This window comes from Bubalus bubalis, chromosome 4, assembly GCF_019923935.1.
Source record: "Bubalus bubalis isolate 160015118507 breed Murrah chromosome 4, NDDB_SH_1, whole genome shotgun sequence".
NCBI lineage: Eukaryota > Metazoa > Chordata > Mammalia > Artiodactyla > Bovidae > Bubalus > Bubalus bubalis.
The window spans coordinates 50,424,760-50,443,335 of record NC_059160.1 but is presented as its reverse complement, the minus strand read 5'-3'; the positions used below and the strand labels follow the sequence as shown (position 1 = coordinate 50,443,335).

The window sequence follows — 18,576 nt, the reverse complement described above, 5'->3', positions numbered from 1 at the left end:
TTCTCTTTAATCTCTTGATTTGTACCAAGTTGTGTATTTTAGGAGAAGAGAGGAAAGAGTGGCATTAGGAGACACAAATACAAATTTATTCAGATCACCAGCTAAGGTTGTTCAGAGTGGTTTGCCAAATAGTTTCAGCAACTAGCACTGATTGAGTGCTTACTGTGTACAACCCTAAGCACTTTACATGCTTTATCTCATTCCATCTTCACAATAGCCCAGTTAGACAGATAATATTTTCTCAGTGACCAAGATATCATAGTAGTAAATGTCAGAGGGAAGGTTTGAACCCAAGATAGGGCCATATTTTAACACTGAATGATTCTATCTAGGTTAACTGACTTTCCATCCTCCTTTAAAATGTTGCCTGTTTTTTTTCTCCTACTAATAGAACCAATTTTCCCTCCACCAAACCAGACATGATTTCAGCACTAAATGGAAGTACTTGAGGCTATACAAAAGTCACTTACATTCTTGCATGAAACTCTCTCTCAAATAACCCCCAATTTACACCTGGCAGAAGATGCAGTTTTCCTGTGTGCAGCTGGGGGAAGGGTGTAGACTCGGAAGCACACCCACAACAGAGCAGAACTGTAGGCCTGACCGCACAGAGCTCCTCTGGGACTGCTTATTTACATTAGCCACTGTCGAAACTTCTGAAACTTTTCTCGGAGATAGGTGTTGCCAAGAACCCTAGGGGAAGTTAGATGCTTTATCTTTTGCGCGCATACGAAGTTTACGTCTTCAGAGAGCGTGGGTGGGTGTGACTTCCAGGAGCTAATCGTCCTGTCCAGTCATATGCAAATCTGGACTCCTGTTTCTGTGGAGGTGCAAACACAAACATAGGTGACAATTTGGTTGCTGACGTGCATGGGAATGCACTTGCCCAGTAGAGGGTTAGATTGTCTCCATGTAGACCGTGTGATAGTGTGAACTTAATTTCGATCGCCTGGTCTAGATGAGGGGTGTTTGGGTCGTAAAAGTTCCACCTGCAGCCAGGCAGCTTGCTGCATTGCTCACGATGGTGTGGGGCCCTGTAGACCAGTGGGGTCAATCCAGGGCTTCACTGGACTGTCCGCGGGCGGCTCCGCCCCGCCCCCAGAATCCCGGCTCCGCTCAGTTCCCCAGCGCCCCGACTGGCCCCGCCCCCAGAGCCCCAACAGGCCCCGCCTCCAATACCGGGCGCTTGGGAGGCACGGCTGCCCCAGTTCCGTAAACACTCCTCTCCCCGCCCCTAGCAGTACACGGACTGCACCACTCTCAGCCCACGGGGGGGAACCGTTCCCTCTGGCATCCAAAATACCCCCAATCCAAGCTCTCCTGGCTCTCTTTCATTCGAAGTTGAGGCAGATGTTTTCTATGAGGTCAGGTCTGTCAGAACTCTGACATCAAAGCTGAAGTGCCCTAGATTTACCCCTCTCCTTGATGCGGTTTCCCCCCCGCTCTCCGCTTACGTGGTGGCCACTCCGTGGCTGCCTCTCTAGAGTCCCTCCTGGCCCTTTAAATACCGCGTGGGGGGGGCCGGGGAGGCTGAGGGTTAATGGACTGGTGAGTTTCCAAGGTGTTTGTGTGGTCCTGGGCGAGGGAACACTCAAAGACCCCGGACGAGGAATCCTTCAGTCGTCTTTCTCCTCCGCCTGTCTTCGTGCCGGAGCCGGTGCGTACCATCCCCGGGGAAGGGATCGCGGGCTCTGAGGTGACGGGCCAGATTGGCAGAGGGGGACGCGTCACCACAGTAGCTGCCCGACGGCCTCCCCCACTTCACCTCGGAGCTGCGTCCTGGGACCCGCGGCCAGGGGCGGTAGAGCCCGGCTTCTCGCTTCCCCAACCCCCTCCCCATATCCCTTGTTTGACCTCGAACCGCCGTCCCGCGTGGGAGCGGGGCGCGGGTACCGAGTGGCCGCGGCGGGTGTTGGGGCGGCCGCGGGCTTCGGGCCCTGGAGGGGCCGGGGTCGTGGCCGCTTGGCCTCTGTTTACCTCCCGCTGGGCCCTTGCCAGCGACGGCGCCACGAGCGGCTTCCCACCATCCGGGCTCCGGGAGGGGGCACCTTGTAGCCCGCGACCGCTGGCCCGGCTAGGGTGGGTGAACCGAGCCGTGGTCAGGCCCCGGAGGGGCTCCGATCGTGTGTTTGGGGTTTGTTGCCGGGGTTTCCTCGGTACTCGCCTCGGCCTCCGCTGTCCCCTCCCCCAAGGGTTTGTTTTGACAGGAAACGTGCTGCTGAAGGGGAGGGGCGCCCAGGGGACGTGGGCGAGGGGTGTGCAGATGCGTTCCCGCGACGGTACCCTCAGTTACCGGGAGGAGGCGGGACATGCGGGTCAAGCCCGGGTTCGAACCCCTGAGGCCCTCCGGGGTGGCTTGTGCTTCCCAAGGCTGCTACTTTGGATGGTGCCACTCCAGGTCACAGCGATGGTTTGGGGTGGCACGTGGACGAACATGGTTAAGTGTTTTCATTAGTATTAAGGAAAACTGTTCCGTTAAACCGAGCGATTTCACAGTGATAGAAAGTTTCCTTTCAAAGCAAATCTATTTAAATGCAAAAATCTCGTCCAAATAAAGAGAAGTGTTTGCTAGAGCACAGGTGAGGATTGAGATGTGGAAACAGACGTGAAGAGAGGTCGTCAAGTGACTAAGTCTTGGGAAACATCATCTTCGATGGTTATCCTGTTACTTTCACGTTGAAGAAACTAGAGAAGCTGTCTTTGTCCCCAGTGGGCCCCTTGGCCCCCAAGATCCCTGTGGTCCCATGGTCTCCAGCCCAGTCAAAAACCTTGCTCTGTCCAACCTGCCAAATTTAATGAGGCTATGGCTGTGGTTCCCACTTTAGGGTCGCCCAGCCTGCCTTTTCCTCTTGCCTCCTGGGATTTCATCTATCATCCTGGCAGCCCCTGGAGGTTGCCTGACTTAAAGTAACCCAGGGCTGAAGATACCCAGTCGTGTATGAAGCAGCTTCAGTGCCCTTTTGTGGAGGGTTGAGGGCCCAGAGGAGGAAACAGGTACTAAAACAGGTCAGCCAGAGGTGGGAGAAGTGTTTTCAAGTGTGCACAGTGCCTAGAAATCCTTTCCCTGATGCTGTAATGTTATGGGTGGCATGAACATTTGCTTTTTTAAAACAATGACTGGCTTTGTTGGCCTTTATCTAGCCCTTTGTTGGCTCTAATTTGATGAAGACCAGTATTCTGTAGCTGAATGGAGCAGGCATCTACCTCTCTGCTCTATGGTTTTTGCTTTGCTGCGTGTGGATAACTCTTTAGCACTGCTATTGTTTAGGAGTGGTTCTAAAGCAGCACTTTGCAGAAGATGAAGATTTTCCATATCATCTGCAGGGTTTTCTTCAAAGTCCAACCTGACTCCTGTGACTCCCTACCCTTTACGACAGATATATGAATGCTTGTCCTTGCACCTGACCTTGATCGGGTCTTGAAAGATGATACCTGCTAGATGTTTCTTGAAATTTTCTCTTTTTCATGACTTAACCTTAATTGGCTGGGTTCCATTCCTCAGGGCGCTGCTGGATAATCTGAGTAATTCACTTCAAAATGCTTCTGACTCATGCTAGCTGTAAGCAATTAACCTCCTTGATAATATTTGGGTTTTACAGAGGGATTTTGCAGTTCATAAAGAAAAGCTCCCTGCTGGAGGATTTTCAGTCACTCTAGTGTGGTGGGTGAGAATAATTTTGGTCAATGAACTCTTTCAGTGATGCCCTTTGTGATATGGCACTTGAGCAAACACCCTGGGGGGAAGGTCAGCTTGTTATCACATGTGCAAGGGTCCATGTGGTGATGGATAGATCAGTTCAGCAGCATGGGAGTGGAAAGAATGAACAGTTCTCCACATTTTCTCTAGGCATCCTAGAGTGGTAAAGAGCACAGGCTTTAGGGATCCACTGCCTGGATTAGAGTTGTGCCTCTGCCACTGCTGTGAACCCTAGAGCAAATTATTTAACCTCTCTGAGCCTCAGGTTCTTCCCTCTAAAAAGAGAATAATGGTGATTCCTTTGCTAACAAGGTTATAATGAAGATTCAAGAAGATAAAACATTTTAAGCACTTATTATAGGGGCTGAGTCATAGTAAGTACTCAATAACTGTTACCTCCAATTGTTATTTTTTGCTACCAGTTTAGCATTAGGAGGGTGGAAAGTTACAATGTGAAAGTTTCCTTAAGCTCTGGGACTGTGAGTCTTTGCTAATTTGAATTATTGGTGCCTTGGAAATGGGTTGAAATAGGCACTGGAAATTGGAGGAAGAAGACATAGCTTCTTCCTGAAAGGAGTTTAACATTTAGTGGGGAGACAGATTTGCAGACAACTATCTTTCCAGGACCACATAATGGGAATATAAACAATGTGACTGAGGCAGAGGAGAAAGGTAACCCAAGTTGTCTTGTGAATAGTGTGACTTAATTTGTTCATCAGTGATGCTCACTGAGCTCTTGCTCTATCCCAGGCAGCATTCTAAGCTCTAAGATGACTATTAAATGGAATTAGTAGGGAACTCAAGGAAGGTCACTTTGAAGTTGTAACATTTGCTTTCAAGTCTGAATGACAACAAGGCTCCAACCACACAGAGATCAGGGAAAAGAACAACCCACTGGAAGGGAATAGCAGGTACAAGTGCTCCAAAGAAGGAAGTTTGGCATGTCAGAGTGACCCAAAGAAAGCCATTATGTTCAGAATATGAAGAATTAGGGGGAGAATGGTAACAGAATAAAGTGGACAAAGGCCAAATCACAGAAGGATTATAAACCACTGCCAAGAGACCTTGTAGGAAAAGGGGACCCACCTGGAGAAGAACACTTAAAAGGGATTTCTTTTGCCTTTTCTGAAGGGTTCTGGACAATTTCTTGTTTTATGCATTAGGCACTGTTCAAGAAGGACATTGGGAAAGTTTGACTGTCTAGAAGAGATTTTGTAATAGAGTGCTATCTAAGCTAGCATAGCAGTGGGAACAATCAAGATCATAAAACTATGGGAGACTGGACTGTTCTGAATGAGACTTGAACTTTTAGTACAGTACTTCTTCTTCTAACCTTTTACTTTGCAGTCATTTCAAACTTACAGAAAAAGTTGCAAGAACAGTACAAAGAACTGCTCCCTATTGTCTACCTTTTACTCATATTCACCTATTAGCATTTTGTTCCATAGGCTTCATTGTTTTCTCTTTTTCTCTCATTTGAATCATTGGAGAGAAAGTTGCATATATCATAGGGCTTTATTCCTCAATGCATAATCACAGCATACTTATCAACTTCAGTAAATTTGACATTATAATACAGACAGTAGATTCAAGTACTGTAACCGTGTTGTCAACTGATGCAATAATGTTTGTTATAGCATTTTTTAATTTGGTACAGGATACAATCTGGGATCATCTACTGCCCTCAGTTGTCAAGTCTCCTTTCATTATCCTCAACCTTTCTTTGTTTTTTATGACACTGACATGTTTTAAAAATTCATAATTTCTAATAAGAATAAAATAATATTTCATATCTGTCAAGCACTTAGTAGGAATTTAAATACATCGACTTTCAATTATAACAATTCTATAAGGTAGATAATACGGCTGTCCCCAATTCATCAAGGGTAAGTTCCCTGTCTCCAGTCTATAAGTATCAGGAGTCGAGATAAAGAATCCAGGCCTCCTGGCTCCAGAGCCAGTGTCCTAACTGCCTTGGTGACATGTGCATGGCGACTGGTGGATCTTTGCAGTTCTGAACCGGTGCAGGATCATTTGCAGGTAGATTTTGCTGCAGAAAGAAAATAAGAAAGTAAAGTCAGTTATCTGGACGCAGCCTGAGGATCACTAGCAAATTAAAAATTGATTTCCCCCTTATATGTGGTGAAATGCAGGATGAGCCCCTTCAGGTCTCTGTAACTTGTTCCCTCTTCTCTAAAATGCCAGTGGTCATATAGCTATTCATTCCACAATAAATATTTAAGTGATAACATGTGATAACAAGCTGGAGGCCTCCTGCCTCCCAGTCATTGACCTTGGAAGGAATGATTATGCTGCCCTTATTATTATAAAATGTGGAACAGTACAATGAAAAATGTGATTATTTTCTTTGAATAGTGATACACCATAGTGCTGGAGACTGTTTTGGTGTTACCTCCTCTCTTCACATTGACCTTACCTTTGGCCATTGAGTAAATCCTCCCATGTGGGATGAGATGTGGTGTTCCCGGAAAGTTGTCCAGTTTGTTTGTGAGTTGCACCCATGAAGGTTAAGTAGATCTAGTTTGTCGGTATTAGAAGCATTACATTTCTTAAAGAAACAACCTGCTTTTGTTGTCACTATTCTAAGAGAGAATCCAAAATAGCTTTAAAGGCAGTCTAATTACCCTTAATGCTTTTGAGTCAAGTAGCTTTGTCCCCAGGTGACCTATGTGGACACCTGAGACCAAGAAAGGTAAGAGCAAGTATGAAGGAACTTGCAGAAGACTATACCATGATGCGCTATTTGCTTTTGATTTTTGTATTTCAAACAAATGCAAGAGTTCTGCCCTAGGTCAACTCCCAGTCTTTGTTATCTGTAGGAGAACATGCTTTTATCACCATGGAATGAAACTATTCTTCCCTCCAGAGTTTCCAAAGCCTAAAATGATGATAATAACAACTATCGAAGCAAATAATACTAACAACAGCAAACATCTGTATCCTGTTTACTCTGTATCAGACATTGTTCTAATATACACTGCCTGAATGAAGTCTCTCACCAACCCTATGAGTTAGGTATTATTAATTTGAGAATGCAGGCCATTTCTTTTGGCCTCAAAGAAAAGTTTCTGCTCAGATCCATGAAAACCCAATTGTCTTGTAGAGGCTTCTACCAATTAAACAGGATTTCTGAACATTTTGACGCTTTTACATTTTCTTTACATTCCCTATGCCAGAAACTCTACTTCCAGTGAATTGTTGGAAGAAAGCAAGCTGTGTATGTGCTATGCTCAATCACTTCAGTTGTGTCCAACTTTTTGCCACCCCGTGGACTGTAGCCCACCAGGCTCCTCTGTTCATGGGATTTTCCAGGCAAGAATACTGGAGTGGGTTGCCATTCCCTCCTTTAGGATATCTTCCCAACCCAGGGATTGAACGTTCGGTTCCTGCATCTCCTGCATTGCAGGCAGATTCTTTACCCACTGAGCCAGCTGGGGAGCCTGGAAGAAAGCATAGTTGCATGTTATTGAGCATGTCTGCCACGAAACATTTGATTTCTCAGAACTTCTAGTGATGTGATGCTTCACAGAACTCTGGGTTTATATAGCATTTTAGCAGTTCCTCATAAAAGGCACCTAATAGCTGGCCCAACCCCCTCAGAAAAATGAGGTGAAGAGAGCAGATGCATTGTGGGTGAAGTCATGCAGCAAATCAACAGCAGAGTCAGGCCTCACACCTGGCACTTCTACCTCCCAACCTGGAGCTTTTCATTTTTTAAAAATCTTTGTACTTAGCTGCCTCGTTAAACACAATTAAGAAACCTATGAGGTATGCCATTCAGTTGGAGTATAAAAATGAAATGGACAGTTTTAGCTATTAACCTAGTTCATAAATTCCAACGGATGAAAAGCTTTTATTCACTTTTACCTAGAAAAATAGCCAAAGTGAAGAGAAATGATCTCAGAGCATCATGGCACAGTTGTCACAGTTGAATGAATGAAAGAAATAATAAAGTGGAAGCAGAGCTTAAGGTATTCTAGTTTAAGAGTATGACAGGACCAGGGAATATTGAGTCCTAAGCCTCATGAGGCAGGTAGAGGTGGTAGGTTCTTTGTTCCAGGCCTTAACCTGTGCAGCAGCAGGTCTGTAAATGTGGAATATCAGTTTGCAAATGTTCTGGTTGCAATTGTACCAGATGGGATTCGGGGATTCCGATTCAGCTGACACCGAATAAATGCTTGTCACACACACTTGACACTGATGGTGGACGAGACACAGTCCTGCCTTAGTAAGGGGAGTCAGAAGTAGCCAGGGGAGGAAAATAGCTATGAGAGTCTAAGTACTATTGGGCAGATACCGGAGATGTGCTGCAGGTGGACGGAGAAGAGTGCCCTTAGCTTTGGCCAGGCGTAGAGGGAGGGCTTACCTGGTTTCCTTTCCTCAAAAACCAGCATTTTCAAGAAATTCCACCCATGAGAAGTAAAACATTGGCAAAGAGAGAAAGCCAGAGGGAAGGGCAAGCAGTCCATTTCGGGACTTGGGGATTGGTGGAACTGAAAGGATTAGAGTGGACCATTTTCTTCTTCCTCTAGCCCCAGCCACACCCACACCCTCTTCTATCAGATGGGAGTTAAAGCGCAAGGCTAGTTTGCCTGGAGTAAAGGAGGTAAGCCCACCACTGAGAATGCCAGGGGTCAGACCTTTTGTACTTTGTGTCCAAGGTGTTTGGTTTTGGGACTCTGGGAGTAGTGTCTCTATGGGGAAGCTTCCTGGCAGCTCCAGCACCACCCCACTCCTTCCCCATCAGTCTGCAGAGGCAGCCTCTGAGTTGGTGATTTTCTGTTTGCAAAAGTGGAGGGCTGAGCAAGGGTGCATTTCTACAAGTGGCACGACTGTAGAGACTGCTTGGGTGAGGCCAAGGGCAAGTGCCCTTGACTTCTGACCTTCAGTAAGTCCCTCTTAGGCCCATCCATTTCTCTGTCGTCACCCAGAGGATAAAAAAATAGCCCTGTTTCTCTCAGCAAAGGCTCAAGCCCTCTACTTGGTCCCCAGCCTGCCTCTCCCTTCTGGTGCTTCCTCAGCAGTGCCTTGGTGTCCCCTTCCTTGCCCTCCAGCATCTGACACACAGCTTTAGGTAACTGGACTTTAGAGCCACGAGAGGATGACCTTGCATATTTTGTTCACTGTTACTTTTCCCTGGGCTGGTGCACAGTAGGTGCTTAATACATTTAAAAGGGACCATTCAATAAAGGACAGAAATGGTATGGACGTAACAGAAGCAGAAGATATTAAGAAGAGGTGGCAAGAATACATAGAAGAACTATACAAAAAAGATCTTTACGATCCAGGTAATCACAATGGTGTGATCACTCACCTAGAGCCAGACATCCTGGAATGTGAAGTCAAGTGGGCCTTAGAAAGCATCACTATGAACAAAGCTAGTAGAGGTGATGGATTTCCAGTTGAGCTATTTCAAATTCTGAAAGATGATGCTGTGAAAGTGCTGCACTCAATATGCAAGCAAATTTGGAAAACTCAGCAGTGGCTCCAGGACTGGAAAAGGTCAGTTTTCATTCCAATTCCAAAGAAAGGCAATGCCAAAGAATGCTCAAACTACCACACAATTGCACTCATCTCACACGCTAGTAAAGTAATGCTCAAAATTCTCCGAGCCAGGCTTCAGCAATATGTGAACCGTGAACTTCCAGATGTTCAAACTGGTTTTAGAAAAGACAGAGGAACCAGAGATCAAATTGCCAACATCTGCTGGATCATCGAAAAAGCAAGAGAGTTCCAGAAAAACATCTATTTCTGCTTTATTGACTATGCCAAAGCCTTTGACTGTGTGGATCACAATAAACTGTGGAAAATTCTGAAAGAGATGGAAATACCAGACTACCTGACCTGCCTCTTGAGAAACCTGTATGCATGTCAGGAAGCAACAGTTAGAACTGGACATGGAACAACAGACTGGTTCCAAATAGGAAAAGGAGTACGTCAAGGCTATATATTGTCACCCTGCTTATTTAACTTCTATGCAGAGTACATCATGAGAAATGCTGGGCTGGAAGAAGCACAAGCTGGAGTCAAGATTGCTGGGAGAAATATCAATAACCTCAGATATGCAGATGACACCACCCTTATGGCACAAAGTCAAGAGGAACTAAAAAGCCTCTTGATGAAAGTGAAAGAGAAAAAGTTGGCTTAAAGCTCAACATTCAGAAAACAAAGATCATGGCATCTGGTCTCATCACTTCATGGGAAATAGATGGGGAAAGAGTGCAAGCAGTGTCAGACTTTATTTTTGGGGGCTCCAAAATCACTGCAGATGGTGATTGCAGCCATGAAGTTAAAAGACGCTTACTCCTTGGAAGAAAAGTTATGACCAACCTAGATAGCATATTCAAAAGCAGAGACATTACTTTGCCAACAAAGGTCCGTCTAGTCAAGGCTATGGTTTTTTCAGTGGTCGTGTATGGATGTGAGAGTTGGACTGTGAAGAAAGCTGAGCACCAAAGAGTTGATGCTTTTGAACTGTGGTGTTGGGGAAGACTCTTGAGAGTCCCTTGGACTGCAAGGAGATCCATCCAGTCCATTCTAAAGGAGATCAGTCCTGGGTGTTCATTGGAAGGAATGATGCTAAAGCTGAAACTCCAATACTTTGGGCACCTCATGCGAAGAGTTGACTCATTGGAAAAGACCCTGATGCTGGGTGGGATTGGGGGCAGGAGGAGAAGGGGACGACAGAGGATGAGATGGCTGGATGGCATCACCGACTCAATGGACATGAGTTTGAGTAAACTCTGGGAGTTGGTGATGGACAGGGAGGCCTGGCATGCTGGGATTCATGGGGTAGCAAAGAGTCAGACACGACTGAGCGACTGAACTGACTGACTGAAGGAACTTCAGGCATTTCCAGGCATTCTATGGGTAGTTGTGGTTTCATGTTCTGACAGTTTTAAAACCTCAGAGAACCTCATTGCTGGTTCAGGTTTAAAGACACTCGATGAACTCTTACTGTCATTACTATATACTCAGGATTTGAGGCGCCTTTCTCCTCGTGCCTGGGTTTCCCCTCAGTGTCAACTAGCACCACATTCATGTATCAGGGCCAGCTCCTTCACAGGCGTGGCTGAGGATCCTGGGTTCTGGCCTGAGCATCTGCATACCCCAGGTCTCCTTTCCAGGGAGTGACTGGGCCCACTGCCCAGCCCTGCCCCGGAAAGCAATCTGACGTCCCTGAAACAGCCCTGGATGTGGAGTCCAGGGACTGGCTTTATGGCACAGCAAGTCCTTGGAACAGGCTCCCAGAGCCTGTTCTCCCCCAGCCTGTGAACCAGCATCTTTGTGCTTGCTTGTTCATTGGGTGGCTGTGGGTACTTGGTACATTATCAAGTACAAACCAAAGATTGGGCCTTATGCTGTATAGTGTGGCAGTTTGTGGCAAAATGAATGAGGAAAACCTATAGACTTGCCAGCCAGAGCTGTTACTTAGTAGCTCCTCTTTCTCCAGGAGGCTCACAGACAACTAAAGAGACTGATTTCAAAAATATTTTATGTAAAACAAAGACAGAGGAATAGTAATATCTAACATGTGAATGCTGTGCTAAGCACTTTAATAAGATGAATCCTGTTTCATCTTCAAGCAACCCCATGAGGTGAGTCTTTCAGCCCAGCTTTACTCTGGAGGGAAGAAGTTGAGTGACTTCTCCAAGGTCACCTGGCAAAAGACAGAACCAGCTTCTAACCTGGAGCCCCACACTCTTAACTCTTACCCCTTACCCTCCCATGCTTCAGCAGCCCTCAGAGGAGAGAGTATGTGCTCTGTTTAAGGATCTGTTCTTGGATCTGTTCTTGCTGGGAGCTGCTCCATGTTCACACTGAGTGTGTCCCGTGGGAGCTCATACCTGTGCCTCTGGAGTCCCTTTCTGAAGGCAGTCTTGCAGGCCTAGTGACAGGCTGGCCTGGGTGCCACGGGAGGAAGGAGGTCATCTGCTGGGGGCCTTTCCAGGGCTGTGACACAGAGGACGTGGCTGTCTCTGCTGGAAGAGATACGGGCACCACTGGTGGAAGCACCGCGGAAGGTTGATGCAGGGTCTGTTTGTCTGTGCAGGTGCTGTCTCTATCCACACTCCCGCGACACAAAATGCCCTTCAATGGTGAGAAGCAGTGTGTGGGCGAGGACCAGCCAAGCGATTCCGACTCTTCCCGGTTTTCTGAGAGCATGGCTTCTCTCAGTGACTACGAGTGCTCCAGGCAGAGCTTCACAAGCGACTCCTCCAGCAAATCCAGCTCTCCTGCCTGTAAGCCGACAGGGAGCAGAGCCTGGGGGGTGCTGGGCATGGTTCTAGACACACATGTTTGTTTTTTCTTTTAATCAATATTTTAAAAAATATTTATTTATTTATCTGGCTTGGCCAGCTCTCAGTTGCAGCCTGCAGGCCCTATTTTTAGTTGCAGCATGTGCACTCTTAGTTGTGGCATGTGGGATCTAGTTCCCTGACCAGGGATTGAACTCAGGCCCCCTGCATTGGGAGCGTGGAATCTTACTCACTGGACCACCAGGGAAGTCCCTAGATGCATGTTTGAGTGAGAGCAAAGTCCTGACTTCCCCTCCTTTCTAGACATACTGGAATATCACTGGAAGGGCACCCCAGCTGTCCTGTACACACTCTCAGCAATAAATAGCCACTGAATATTAAAAAGCAGAGACATTACTTTGCCAACAAAGGTCCATCTAGTGAAAGCTATGGTTTTTTCAGTAGTCATGTATGGATGTGAGAGTTGGACCATAAAGAAAGCTGAGCACCAAAGAATTGATGCTTTTGAACTGTGGTGTTGGAGAAGACTCTCGAGAGTCCCTTGAACTGCAAGGAGATCAAACCAGTCAATCCTAAAGGAAATCAGTCCTGTATATTCATTGGAAGGGCTGATGCTGAAACTGAAACTCCAATACTTTGGCCATCTAATGTGAAGAAGACTCATTGGAAAAGACCCTGATGCTGGGCAAGATTGAAGGCAGCAGAAGGGGATGACAGAGGATGAGATGTTTGGATGGCATCACTGACTCGATGGACATGAGTTTGAGTAAGCTCTGGGAGTTGACGATGGACAGGGAAGCCTGGCATGCTTCCCTACGAGGCCATAGGGTCTCAGAGTCAGACAGGACTAAGCAACTGAACTGAACTGAAGTTTACAGTCTGTCTGTTTTTATTTTCATCACTGTCTCTGATCTTTGGTTTGACTATAAATCAGGTCTTCCAACCCCACCCTGTCTTCTCTCTTACTTGGTAGAAAACTACTCCTCAAGATCTTTTTTTGAGTCACATTCAAGGAAGAATTCAAATCAGTCCTTTCTGATTTACATGGAAGGAAACTTACCCCAACTCAAGGGTCAGGCGGGAAGTGAAATAATCTAATGGGTTTCCTGCTGATTTCAAAAACTGTTGTGCAAATCACCCCAGAAAAGGGGTGCCCATGAGGAGAATTACTACACTAGGGATGTGAGAGTTAAAAGATGGCCATGGAGACGTCTTTTTCCTTTTTTGTGTGTGGACGCTAGAGATGTGCAAAGCAGTGTATTTGTCTTTTTTTTTTTTTTTTAGCTTTTTAATTGACATTTTATATAGGAAATATAACCTCCTAAGTTGTCAGTGCAAATGCAGAGAGAAGCAACTAACATTTAATATGATCAAATGCCCCCTTTGGAAAAAGCTTGTTCATCTGTATTTAAGTTAGTACATTCTCATTTTTTAAAACATGGAAAAGTAGATAGAAAAGAAAATATTGCCCTGGTAGGCTGCAGTCCATGTGGTCGCGAAGAGTCGGACACGACTGCGCAACTTCGCTTTCACTTTTCACTTTCATGCATCAGAGAAGGAAATGGCAACCCACTCCAGTGTTCTTGCCTGGAGAATCCCAGGGATGGGGGAGCCTGGTGGGCTGCCGTCTATGGGGTCGCACAGAGTCGGACACGACTGACGCGACTCAGCAGCAGCAGCAGCAGCAGCAGCAGCAACGTCACTCAAAGATGACAGCTGTGACGGTGTTTTGTCGTATTTTCGTTCTTCACACAGACGTACATGTGCACGTGTACTCTCTTTGCTTACTATTATAACTAAAACATTTACTCATGACAATGTATTTTTAAACATTTTTATGATTGCTAAGCTGCTAAGTCACTTCAGTCGTGTCCGACTCTGTGCGACCCCATAGACAGCAGCCCACCAGGCTCCCCCGTCCCTGGGATTCTCCAGGCAAGAACACTGGAGTGGGTCGCCGTTTCCTTCTCCAATGCAGGAAAGTGAAAAGTGAAAGTGAAGTTGCTCAGTCGTGTCCAACCCTCAGCGACCCCATGGACTTACTTTATCAAGTGAATGTACCATCAGTTTATTTAACTTCTGTTTATCATTGGGCATTTAGTTCATTTCCTTTTCTTTTTTTGCTTTACAAATAGTGCATTATGAACCTTGCAGTGCATAAAGCCTTTCGAGGAATTCCTTTGTATATAATTAGATTCCTGGACTAAAGGGTACAGACATTTTCAAGGAGAACGTTAATGGGGAAGAGAATTGGCAAAAGAATTTGTTAGCAGCCACCCAGCTTTCAGTGCTTTTTCTCATTCTTTATACTAAATACGGGGTTGACGTCTCCAGCAAGGCACCTGAGCGTCCTGAAAAAGGATTTTACTAATTGTGTACAACCATTCCTTCCATTCATTCCTCCTCCTCTTCTTCCTCTTCCATCTCCCTCTTCTCCACCATCTCCTTGTCTGCTTCTCATTTCTGAAATTATTTTAGATAGCAAAGCATTGGTGGCAGTCAGCATTATTTAAGGCAATGGTTTTTAATTAACAGAAGCTGAGAGTTCCAGGAATAATTTCAAAAAGACATGACTTACTAGAATAATTTTTGAATAATCTTTTTCAAATAACTGAAATAATTCTTTACTCCCTATTTCCTACTGAGAAGTAGATGATCAACTTATCAGATTTATTTTAATTATCTGTGTTTATGGAATTTTTGCCATGTTCCTTACTTAAATTATCTTGTTTAATCACTTCAGGACAGTCCTTCGAGCAGGTTAAGTTATGCTTCAGTGAGGTCAAATGGTAACCACCAATTAGCAAAACTTAGAATTGTGCTATACTGCATATACTTTTAGATATTATAGTTTTAAAAAATCAGTTAGTTCATAGTGAGCCAGCTTAAATTAATGTTATGAATTACAGTATAAAAAGTAGTCATCAATTTCCTGTAGAGTACATGTAATAGATGCAGATAGTAGTATGTGCTGAAAAATGAAGTGATTTAATTTTTAAAAGTAACTTGTAATAGCCTATATTAATAAAAAATTTCTAAGAAACATTTGACAGTTTATTATCAATACAGTAACTGAAGCTATCAAAGGAATTTTTTAATTTTTGAAGCCGTAAGTATCAAGCATGGGAATCTACCTGCTTTAGTATTCATTCTTCTTACTTGTAAAACCTTGAAAATAATACGCTGGAGTAGCTTAAATCTTGTGTGCATCAGAACGTGTCACTAGTTGGCAACTCCTCTTCCACAGCATTAACTGGTTTTTGTTTTCTTTTCAGCAACGAGCCCTCCCAGGGTTGTGACATTTGACGAAGTGATGGCTGCAGCAAGGAACTTGTCAAACATGACTCTTGCTCACGAGATAGCTGTAAATGAGAACTTTCAACTGAAACAGGACGCCCTCCCCGAGAGCAGGTAACCTGGAGGCGTCTGTTGTGCATGAACTGTGCTGCAGACTCTGTGTGTGTGTATGTGTGTGTTCTGCAAACCCAAATATTCACATTGATTCCTAGACAGTCTCATATAATGTCTACTGGGAGTTAACAGTACAGTAAGCCCCTACATGTGAACCTTCAAGTTGCAGACTTTCAAAGATACGAATGTGCCCCTGTATGCCGGCTGTTGGACTGTGCTACTGTACTTTTAAAGGTACAATACTGTAAGATTAAAAATGTTTTCTTTTTTGTGTGTGCTTGTTTTTTGTGTATTACTTGTGTGCAAAGTATTATAAAACTATTACAATATAGTACTCTAGTACTCTATAGTCAATTGTGTGAGTTGGGTACCTAGTCTAACTTTGTTGGTGCAGGCATGCTAAGTCGCTTCAGTCATGTCTGACTCTTTGCAGTCTCATGGACTGTAGCCCACCAGGCTCCTCTGTCCATGGGATTCTCCAGGCAAGAATACTGGAGCAGGCTGCCATGCGAACAAATCAGACTTAAGGACGTGCTCTCAGAACTCATTCATATATAGGGGACTTACTATATTTAGTTCTCTAACAAGGTCTTTTATTTGTTTTCAAAACCATTTTTTAGGGTATATGTCACTCACAGAGTTTTAGAATTCAGTTTATATGTCACTTCCTGAGCGAAGCTTTTCCTGACATTCCTGAGCCCACTAGACTACATGCAATCACCTTCTAAAGACTCCTGTAGCCCCCTCTCCCTCTGTTAAGGTGTCTTATAATGTTAAGGTGTCTTATAATTTTAGGCTTGATGTCTGTCTTTTCCACTGGGCCCAAAGCCCTGTTAATGGAGAAACTATGTCTATATTGTTTGCTCTGTTCTTATTGCCCAGCAGAGTGCCTGACACATAGTACGTGCTCAAGAAATATTTTCAGCCTGACTTATTAAAAACTGATATTCAGGTTGTAAAAGACAAATGAATGCAGCTGAGCTGCCAGAGTGATGAGTCTACCTAGAAGCCTCTGGAGGTAGGAATCACGACAGCATAGGTACCCCTGGTTAACGTCATGCCCAAGGGATCTCTAGTTAGAGCCATGTCCTCATACCCCACCTCAGTCTTTCCAGTTTTGGTGGTTCACAAGTCCCTGGGACAAAGAGAAAAAAAGGCTTGCAGCCATGACTGCAGGCAAATAAGCTTTAGAGGCAAAATAGGCCCATGGATAACCACACTGAATCTGAAAGCTCACAGTGCCATTTATAAATCAGGAGGCATTCTCTGCATCAGTAAGACAACATATAATATTTGATTCCATTCAGCAAGTTTTTGTTTTAAAGCAGGAAAAGAGTAAATATAGTAATTTTCCTGTTTAAAAATATGGGTCATAGTTCTCCTCCTGGGGATGTTGTTCATAATAATCATGAATACTTTTTAAGATTACTGGCCAAAGTAGGTGTATCTGTTTGGTTTTCTATGGTGACCGCATTTCACTACGATCCTTTTTACCAGCTCTGCTGCTTTACCCCCAGGCCAAGTCACCATCATCTCTGACCTGGACTCTTTCTATCCTAGCTGGTTTCCCATTCTTCATCCTTAGCTCCTGGAAGTCCATCCTCCACATACACAGTCAGCCACAGTGATCTTTCTAAAGGGTAAATCAGATTAAATCGTGATTTTGCTTAAAACCCCTTCAGTGGTTCTATCACACTTAGAATAAATATTCCAACTCTATAGTATGACTAGCAAGGCCCTCCTTCACCAACCATGCCTCTTATTCCTTCGCTTCTGCTTACTTCAGCCACACTGGCTTCTTTGCTGATCCTGCGGCATACCAGCTTGATCCTATCCCAAGGATTTTTTCCGTCTTCCTTCTTTTTTAATGTTTTTCCCATAGGTCTTTACCAGCTGCTTTCTTTTCCCCATTCGTGTCTTGGCTCTAAGGTCACTTACTGTCTTAGAGAAGCTTTCTTCTACCGCCCCATCAAATGGGCACCCTCTTCATCACTGTGGACCACATGGTCTTCCTCTACCTTCCTCATGGCTCTGAAATTGTCTTACTCACAGTCGATGTGTTTTTTGTCTTTCTGTCTCTGCCAACATATAAGTTTTTGGATAGCAGACTCTTTTTGAAACACCCCAGTGCCTGAAACAGGGCCTACCACATATTGAATTTTGAATAAACATTTATTGACTAATAAAAATGAATTTTTAAATTTAAAATGAGTATGATTTATGAAGTGCAGCCAAAGACAAATTGGGAATATTTGCTTTAAATTCATAAGTTGCAAATACAGACTGAATGAGGGCCCTTTAGAATCAGACAGACCTTTGGGTTTGAATCCTGGCTCTGTTGAGACTGTATCTGAGCCTCACGTTCTCCACAATACTCACTCTGAATGCATGCTCCTGGGCATGTAAGTGCCTTGCACATGGGTATTTTGATACTGTGAGAGATAGGAATTCCCCTTCTCTTCATTTTCTGCCATGGCTAGAAAATGTGAGCAAGAGAAACAGCACACAGGATCAGGACACATTACCTTTGTTTAAAAGTGAAATAGCAGAGCATTAGCTGTTGATTTTTCAGATGACTCTCCACAGTGGCCAAGTTGATACTATTTTTTTTTTCATCAAAGCATCATCCTTTATTACTTGTGATAAATGAGGAGACAGGCAATTGCTCTCAAAGCACTGTCTCCTTTACTGTTTAAAAAATGGCTGACTCTCATATTTTACCAAGTATTTTCTTGGGGAGAAACACTTGGTAAAATAAGTCAGATTTCTGATACTGGGTAGGAATGCTTATAAATGATTTGATTGATCTCATAACTACCCACCCAAAATTAGAAATCTAAGAAGTTTGGAAAACTTAAACTCTGACATCCTTCAAGGAGCTATAAAGTTGTGTTAGCTCATTCCTGCTTGGTCCATTCAAGCCAAGTACCTGAGGCTTGTAAAGTCAAGAGCAAACATCCGTTCCTGCAATGTTTGCCTTTCTAATTGTTCTTTAATTGCTTGAGATCGTTTCAGACATTGGGAATGGCATTTATGTTGAATAAATCTACTCAGGCGACTAGACTAAGTTTTAACATTTAAAGTGGCTGAGTATAGTATAGTATTTGCAGTTACAAAAACAGTTTTAAGTCACACTTCTCAGAAAGCTAGTTTTTATTTCTAACATTATTGTATATTTTAGCTATT

General features: G+C 44.3%; 1 protein-coding gene across 1 annotated transcript in view; it reads left to right on the top strand.

Moving 5' to 3' along the window:
• Positions 1 to 1,521: 1,521 nt before the first annotated feature.
• The window catches only part of TCP11L2 (t-complex 11 like 2), a 40,343-nt gene continuing 23,288 nt past the window's right edge, over positions 1,522 to 18,576 (top strand). Inside the window, exons 1-3 of the mRNA XM_006069581.4 lie at positions 1,522 to 1,657; positions 11,772 to 11,961; positions 15,255 to 15,390. Of these exons, the coding sequence (XP_006069643.2) occupies positions 11,805 to 11,961; positions 15,255 to 15,390 (293 nt within the window). The 5' untranslated portion in view covers positions 1,522 to 1,657; positions 11,772 to 11,804. The remainder of the gene's footprint in view (positions 1,658 to 11,771; positions 11,962 to 15,254; positions 15,391 to 18,576) is intronic.